Source organism: Lynx rufus, unplaced genomic scaffold, assembly GCF_022079265.1.
Source record: "Lynx rufus isolate CCGP_SWC_20201006 ecotype Redwood Valley unplaced genomic scaffold, mLynRuf1.p SCAF_11, whole genome shotgun sequence".
Taxonomy (NCBI): Eukaryota; Metazoa; Chordata; class Mammalia; order Carnivora; family Felidae; genus Lynx; species Lynx rufus.
Window position 1 is genome coordinate 15,573,558 of NW_025814825.1, and position 8,863 is coordinate 15,582,420.

The 8,863-nt window shown below is 52.5% G+C and overlaps 1 protein-coding gene across 1 annotated transcript; it reads right to left on the bottom strand.

Annotated features, from left to right (window-relative positions):
* Positions 1-1,059: 1,059 nt before the first annotated feature.
* On the bottom strand, positions 1,060-8,863 carry SYNPO2L (synaptopodin 2 like). The gene is made up of 4 exons (XM_047072783.1): positions 8,759-8,863; positions 7,429-7,580; positions 6,447-6,961; positions 1,060-3,209 (listed from the first exon to the last, which is right to left on the bottom strand). Exons 1-4 carry the CDS (start codon positions 8,861-8,863, stop codon positions 1,060-1,062), a joined length of 2,922 nt encoding a protein of 973 aa, XP_046928739.1.

The following is an 8,863-nucleotide window of genomic DNA, read 5'->3' on the forward strand; positions in this document are numbered from 1 at the left end:
TCCTTTCTGTCTTAGGTGCATGAGGCAATGAAGCCAATGATATTTTTTCATTCTCAGAAGAAATTCTTTGTCTTTCTTTTCCACTTCCTGGATCCTTATAGCTTAGCATGGGTCTCTTAAGTTGCTCTTAAATCCTGGTGAATAGAATTCGTTTTTTTTTTTTCAAGTTTTTTATTTATTTAAGTAATCTCTACACCCAATGTGGGGCTCAAACTCATGACTCTGAGATCAAGAGTTGCTTGCTACTCCAACTGAGCCAGCCAGGCACCCCCTGATGAATAGAATTCTTAATTCTATTCCTGGTCTAGCTGGTATAACTCAGCCCTTACAAACTGCTCTGGCCCTTCAAGTCTTCTCATAATCTGTGAGTTTCACAAGATGCTGTACCCCCGCTACAGACACTGATCTTTGAGTCCAGTCCATCTTTCTCCCCACTATCTGGCTATCTGACCATTCTTTCATCAATACAGGGGGAAGACCCAGATTTGGTCTTTATTTAGACCTCTCCTCTTACTCTTGCCTCAGACATAAGAACACATCTGTGCTCACACACATTTGCACATACACAAATGTACACATACATGCCTAGATATATGCCAGCCAAGCTTGGAAAATGAGAGGGAGGAGTAGAGAGCGATTTAGTGCAGGGATCAATTTAGTCCTTTTGAAGCCTGCCTGATGGTAAGCTTGCTTGAGGTCTCACTGGTAACTTCTCTGTGTGCTTCTCATTGAATGTTAAAATGAGGCTCACAGAGAAAAGCACAAATGTAGAGAAAGAGAGACCAGTGGAGGAGTGTGGGTCGAGAGACTGAGATAAAGACAAAGACCCACAAAAGGAGCTACAGAGACAGGGAAGCACAGATAACAAGGCAGAGATAGTAGGTTGGAAAGCAGCAGGGAGGTTGGGAGCCAGGAGGATGGGACACCAACTCCAAAACTATCTCTGGCAGGAGGGAATTTAGCCTCCGGATGCCTGAGAGAGGGCATGGGATAGGTTGGAGAAGCAACTTTATGAACAGGATGTTCCACCTCTCCTTGGTCCTGGGAGCTGTACCCCACTCAGTGGTGGCCTGCCCCTGGCCTCCACACATGAGCCTGCAATCCAGTTCTGGTGGCTGAGAACCGAGGCCTGGCTACCTGGAAGCCACAGGAGCTAGGGGAAGTTCCAAGACTCCTGGGAGACTCTGGAGGAGGGCCTGGGCTAAGAACAGGGGCTGAGGCCAGCTCTGACCTCCAGATGGGCTCATCCAATGTAGTGGCTGCTCGTGGGGCAAGAACAGTGGGGGCCAGGAGTTCTGCAGTGGGCTGGGGTGCTGGAGTGGAAAATCGGCGGATCTCCTGGACTCGGGCAGTTTTGGGGGGCCCTGAAGAGGTGGGGCCAGGAGTCTGGGGAACCTCATCAAAACAGAACATGGCAGTTTTAAGTTGGTAGGGCTGGTGCCGCATGAAATCCAGAGCCTTGATACCCTGCTTAGGGGTTGCCCGAGGACCCTGGGATTGGGCCTTATTAGGGAGAGTTCGAGCACCCTGGGGGAAAAAGGGTGATAGCAGTGGGTTGTAAGCAATAGGAGGTGGGGCACGGATGTTGGGTGAATATTTCCAGGAAGAGGGCAGTGATGGTGTAGGGGAAGGGCTTCTGGGCCTAGGGCCAGGGCCAAAGCCAGGACTAGGTGTAGCTTCTACCACATACCTGTCTGCTCGGCTCTGCCGCTTGGCAAACAGCTCCCCACCCCTGCCCTGAAGCCTTGCTGGTTCAGGGATTCCAGCCGAATGGGCTGACCCATTCACTAGCCCATCAAGGAACCCACGAGAAGGGGGCTTAGGAGCCACTGGGGGTGGAGTCTTAGGAGTCATTGGGGGCGGTGTCTTGGGAGCCCTTGGAGGAGCGGTTTTAGGCGTCACGTGAGACAGAGCCTTGTAACTCCTGCCCCCTGGTGGCTGCATGAAATTGCAGGCTTCAGCTCCAAGGCTCAGAGCATCTTCTTCTGGACCAGATTCCGCTCCCCCGGCTCGGGGTTTTTCATCCAGGTTCTGCACCAACGACAAGAGCTCGGGGTTGGGCGAGTTCTTCGTCTCCTCGTTTCCCGACCGGAACATCTGCTTCCGGGTCCCCCGTCGCCGGGCCTCCTGGAGGATGCCAGTGCGGGCAGCTGGCACGGAAATGCGCTGCTCCCGAGCGCTGGGTGGCTCAGGCGCCCCGGGGCCTGGGGCGGGAGCCTCTGGACGCGCAGCTGGTCTCAGAGGTCCCGATAGGAAGATAGAAGCGGTGGAGGTCATGGCAGCGGCACTAGGTGGAGCGGGGGGCTCCGAGGCTCCGCCTGGCGTTACGGGACGGTTGGGGGCTGGGATGTACAGGGAACTTGTAGCAGTCACGGGGCCTGAGGTGCGTGGAGTGCTGGGGGAACCGGAGGCCGGCACGTGGCTGGGCAGAGGGGTGGGCCCCTGAGAGGACAGGAAGGGCGGTGCGACGGGGCTGAGACCTCCCAGGCTTTCATTCGCCCTCTTGGGGGCTAGGGGTCGAAAAATAACCGAGGTGGTACCTGGCCGCTGCCCTTGTAAGCCTGGAGTAAAGGGCCTAGCTGACCGGTTAAAGATGTTTGGAGCCGGGGTTGGAGCTCCACTGCCTGGGAAGAAGGGGGTGGGGCTGACTACAGGGGCTGGGGAAGGACTGGATGCTAGTATAGCTGCTTCCGGAGGAGCACTCTGGGCCCGAGGTGGTGATTGCAGGCCCTGCCCATTGAGCACGGCTGCTGGACCATCCCGTGCCAGCTCCTGGGTGCTGGAGGCTGTGCGCTGGCGCTGCTGTTCAAAGAGCTGGACCCCTCTGCCGGAGGCCTCACTCAGCTGCCCTCCCAGCCCCCGGCCCTGGCCCTCTCCTGCAGCTGAGCCTGGCCTGGCCAGCTCCATGTCCAGATAGGGGCTGTCCCAGTCGCACTGGTTGGTGAGGCTGCGGGCGTCGGAGAAGGCCTCTTCGTCCAGCTCCGACTCGCTGGTTGGATGAACCCCGTCTTCTTCCTCAGCACCTGTCCCAGCCGCAGCCCCAAAGCTCACTAGGGTGTACTTCTTGGCTCTCTGCCGTCGTTTCTTAAACATAAGCACCCCCTTGGAGTGGGGGTTGGGGGCTGCAGTTAGAAGGGATGCGATCGTGCGGCATTTGGTCTTAGCCTCCTTCACACTCTTCTCTTGGAGGCTCTCTGCCCGTTGCAGTTCTGAAGAAGCCAGGAGGGAAAATGGTCAGTGAACGTCTTCTAGTCCTATTCCCCACACCCCAGCCAGTTTCCTCAGCCCTCCCACCTACTCTCTTTTCACTGGCCTGATCTACAATGTCTTTTGCCTGTGGCAAAGTCCTCTGACTTGGGGCAGAGTGGTAGGTGAAAGGTGAAACCAAGGACAGTTGAAGGGAAGGCAGATTCTGGTTGGCTGTCCTCACACCGCTCTGACCACATCTCTCCATCTATCCTCTCTCCCCTCTACTCTGCTTCTATTTTCCTGGAGATGAGCTCTTACCCACCCCCCACACATTCTTCCCCTGCCTCCCACCGTTCCTGGCTGGCAATGGAGGTGAGGGACAGTCACTTCCCATGGCAGCCAGGGAGATGAGGCAGGTCCCAGGAAGAGACAAAATGAGAAGGGACACTTTCCTTCTACTTACAGAGACCATGTTAGGGGGCTTCTCAGAAACTTAGGGACTTATCTCCTCTTCTTACCCCTACCCCTATGGTAGGGACACAAAGGACCCTTAGGAACAAGGATCTTCATTCACATTTCCACCTCCATTATGTAGTCCACATCATACACATTCATAGAAATAACCACCACACATTTCAGCAAGCATGTGGGTCTAGTGAAGGCCAGCTATGGGCATATTTTCTCATATGTACTCTTCTCTCTCATTCGTATATACCCCAGCTTATGCATACCCTAGTTCACATAAACATATATAAATACACATGAACCCACACAAAAGCACAGTCACTCAAATACATTCACACGCATGCATATTCCTTCTTCACAGAGCTCCCCCTGCAGAGACCCTGTGACTAGTAGTTTGGACAAAATTTTAGAGCTGATATTGGCCTTCCAACCACCAGGGCACTATTCTGTGCCTCACACCCCTGATACTCACAGCCAGGGATAGCCTCACATCTGAGATGCAGGAAAAGCCAGAGTGCTGCTCACCAAGGCAACCCTCCAAATCTTTAGGATACCTCGAGGTCATCAGCTAAATATATCCTCCCCCCATCACCACCACCCAACTGTGGTGGGAGTGGGGTGGGCTTCTTTGGGGGTCAGCCTTGTAGGTAGAGAGCTCAGGCAGTCACTAAGAGGCAGGCACACAAGGACTATGTACTAAGGGCAACCTGGGCAGGGCTTCCTATGCCATGTGGGGCCCAGGAGGTGGGGCCAGGAAATGGGAGAGGATGCCCTGCTGCTACGACCCTGCCTTGGACACAGATACACTCTGATCCATGATCCCCAGTTCCTCCTGAAAAATTCTTGAAATTCCATCCGCTTTCCACTCAAGATACCAAGCTCCTTTCTAATTAGGGCTTTCATTCCACCCATCCCAACGTTTATACCACAGAATAGCACTGTGCATGAGAGATAGGCACTGGAACCAGAGTTCAGTTCAGGTTTTTGGTTCTTGGGAGAGTTACTTCATTTCACTGAAGTTCAGTTTCCTCATCTGTAAATGAGCATGATAATGGCTATCTCATAGGATTGCTATGAGGATTAAGTGAGATAGTGTAGGTAAATTTAGCATTTAATGGCAGCCCTAAGGCCCACTGTGAGTAACCATTACTATTAAAGCCTTCTTGACACCAGCTACACATGTATACAGACACTTTCATGGTCACACATATATCCTCCCATGGACTCCCATATACATGCCTTCATGTATTTATAGATTACTCATACTTCTTTCTTTCACACACATTCCCTCCCCATGAGTTTTCTAAAGCTCATGTGGTCACAAACCCCTTTGACATGTAGCCATAGCGTCAGCCCATTCTGAGAAAGGGGCAGTGAAACTCTCCTGAGAAGAGAAGAAAGAAGTCAAAAAGGAGGAAGGAATAAGGAATAAGACCTTTCCCAAAGACACCCCTTCCTAAGCTGTTGATGTATTCCCTTCCAGTCTAGATCCCAGAACTCTCTTGGCTATGGGAGGGTAGTACCTGCGTAGAATGGGTCCTGGAGCTCAGGAGTTGGGTCTGGGGCTTTGTTGTAGCTGGCTTGGCTGAAGGGCTCTTGGCTGATGGGCTCAAAGTTCTCCATGCTGAGAAATGCAGTGTTGGCTGGAGCAGGACCAGCTTGAGCCACCCCCCACGCCTTTTAAAGCCCCTTTGTCTTGTCCCTAGAGCTGGCAGCTGAATGAGCTCACTGTGCTATTTTTTGAGCCTGGCCCCCTCCCTCCCTTCTCTCTGCTGCCCCACAAGCCCCGGTGTGATGGACATGGACACCTGCCTACCCTCCCCCCAACCCCACCCCACTGGACAATGAGGTCTGCTTGGCTAAAAATATCTTGAGCCACTAACTGCAGTCTAACCCAGCATGATAGGAAGGGAGGGGTGCTAAAATGAGAATTGGGGATAAGCATGGGATCCTGGGCATGCATCTGGAATTTCTTTGTGGGATATTGGACATTCTCAGGGATGTCAGTCTCTATTTTATCAATGTCCTTAGCCTCTGTCCCAGACTTAGGCACACAAAGTTCTATGGACCAGGAATCAGAACGGTAGAGGGAAGAAATGAGAGATGAGAACTAGAGGGGTAATCCTAGATTTTCAAGGTGACAACAAAGGTCTCTGGGGTAGAGGCACGGGACAGGGAAAAAGCTCACCCTTAGACCTTGCTCTGTAGCTCACATCAAAAATAGCAAAGAGCTTGAGATAAGTGGAACAGGCTTTTTCTGCCCAGGCCCACATTCTTGCCTGAGATAAGGAGTCGAAGATCCCTCCCTCTGCCACTTCCTAGGGATCTCATGACTATCGCATAGTCTCCCAGTCCCAGGAATCCTAACTGAATTTACAAATGTCAAAGGTGGCTCTGATGTTATGCCTGGAGTTAACACTGAAAAGCTCCTGCCCTGCTTCCAGATACTCCCCTGCATCATGTCTTCACTCTGCCCTCACCCTGTCTGTCTGACACTTAGCAAAATCATAGCAACAACAACAAGCAAACCCTTTGTTGATTTCATGTCCCTTTCCAGCTTCCCTACTTTGTTCCTGGGTTGGGTTGAACCACCTGCACCTTTTGCCGCACTGGTTCGAACAGTAAAAATAATGGGGACTGTGAGAATAATTATTTTTCCCTCCTACTCATCACTCTTCTCCACTTGTCCCCAAGCCTATATCCAAAAGAAGCATAAAGCATGGTTACGGAGGGGTAGATTTAGGGTTCAGATTGAAGGATTCTGGCTAGGGAAAAAGGGTTCAGGCACTCACTGGCTTGCTTGGCCTTCTGGGTGTAGGTAGTAGTGAGGTCTTCTGCCACTGGGTGGGGAACAGGCCCCACCATAGGGATAAGATGAGGGCCAGGCCTGAGGGGGCCGTGGGGCAACAGCAGGGCCTCAGCTGGGGGTGGCTGAAGGGCTGCCCCATCCTCCCAAGATGGGGAGCTCACACGGCTGTCACCATGACTGGGAGGGCCAGCTACGGCAGGCGCTGGCTCTGCAGGGCTGTCAGATAGGTAGACCTCATCAGGTAGGGCTCCTGGAGGGGAGGGCCTTGTGGGGCCTCTGCGGCGGGGTCGGCGGGGTTTCTCCTGGGTGGCAGGTCCATCAGCATCACTGTCTGTCTCTCCGTAGTAAGCCTCACTGTCAGGGGGTGAGAGGAGGCTCCCAGGTTGAAGAGGCTGGGGAACTGGAGCGCCAGGAGGCTCAGGACTCAGTGGAGATAAGGGTGACAACACTTGAAGCTCACCAGGGGATGGAGACCGCACAGGCCCCTCATCCTCTACCCTGGATGGAAAGAGGACAGTACTTAAGAAGTGGGCTGGATGACTGACAGCTAGCGAGATCTAGAGGGGATGGGAGAAGGAAGGAAAGGAGGAGAGAGGTGACTGGCCTATAGGTTGAACGAGTGGGCTGGGAAGAGTGGGGATATGAAGACAAACTGGGAGGCATATGTGCTTGAAGGGCTGTAAGTGGACAGGGGCTTAGAGGGAGATGTGATGGCGAGGAGACAGGCAAGGGGTTGAAGTAGGCCTACACACTCAAATACCTGCTCGACACCCCCATCCCTTAATTGCAGATACACTGAAGCCCTCTGGGAGGCATATACAAACATTTATACTCCAGCCCAGACTTACAAGAAGTGGGTACTTAATAGTAGCTGAAGCCAGGGCAGTGAGACACAGAGCTGGGATAGACATTGGAAACCCTGGACTAGGGGGATGAGGGTGGGCTGAGGTGAGAGGGTTCCATACCGCCGCACAGTGAGGACAAGCTGATTCCCTGAGGCATCAATGAGGCTCATGGCACTGGCATGAGAGAGGCTGGTACAGGAGACCCCATTGATGGCCAAAAGCTGGTCCCTCTCTCGGAGTCCCGCTCTGCCAGCCTGGCTCCGTCTTCGGATCTGAGAAGGTGTTGGGAGGAGAGATAGCAGATGAGGGAGGGCTCCAAGTGGGAATAGAATGAAAGGAATCAGGATAGGAAGGACCTATGTGTGGAGGGGATATATTTTGCAGGGTAAGAAATGGGAGGGGTATGGAGCTACAGTTGAGGGAGCCTATCAAGAGGGAAGAAGGTGCAGACTGGAGGGAGTAATACATCATATTACTCCATCAAAGAGGCTGGGGGCAAACTACAGAGGGGAGGTACTGGGAATGGCAGTTGTATCACCTAAAGATTTCCCTCCAAGGGCAATATCTTTACTAGCCAGTAGTTCTCTTCTAGGCCTTGGAATCTCAGAGGCCATTACCTACACGGTCAAGATTTTAGAACAGTGTTCCAGATTGGAGGGAGTCCAGCAGATTCTGGGAGATTGTGGTTGTGTATATGTGTGCCATGCGTGCACACACATGTACATATGTGAAAGTAATAATACTAGTAATAATGGCTATCATTTATTGAGTGCTTACTAAATGTTAGGTATGGTGCCAAGCACTCCACATGTGTTATTGCATTTAATCCTTAGAATGAAGTAGGTACCGTTATTACCCACATTTTATGGTTGAGAAAACTAAGCCTGTGAGGTGAAACCAAACAGATAACAGCTTCATCTGACAGGCCAGATCATGCCATAATCCTCCTAGCACCTAAAAAGTCTTGCATAGGGAGAGAAAGGGTCTGGTGAAGGGAAAGAGGGGCAGTGAGGGCCTGGGCAGGGCAGGGTAGGGCAGGGCAGGGCAGGGTAGGGTAGGGCTGGGTAAGACAGCCTCAGCTCGTCACATATCAATTTAAAGAAAAATTAGAACCTTCCCTATATTCCTGGAATTTGGAGTAGAGGCACAGACTCAGGAGAGCAAAGACTGGATGGTCAGAACAGGACCTCTGCTATTATGGTGCCTCAGGAACTTTCTTTTTTTCTGCTCCCAGAAACCAGGAATTCTTTTCTAGTAGCCCCCTACAAGAAGCTTGTGCTCAGACACTACTCCTCCCACCAGATGAGCATGCTTCCCTGCCCACCTGCCCACCCCCACTCCTCTTCTTCACAGCCTCCCACTTCTCCCCTAAAGGCCACCACATGACTCTTCCCACATTCCCCTGGGTTCCCCTTTCCCTGAAACCTCAATAATAGGGGCTCTCCCTTACCTTGGACACCTGTAAAGGTTTCCTCTGCTCGGCCCCCCCCTGAAGTCGGAAGCCCCAGGGGGCTCCCCCTGACAATGTGACCAGCACCTCCTCCTCAGCACCCAT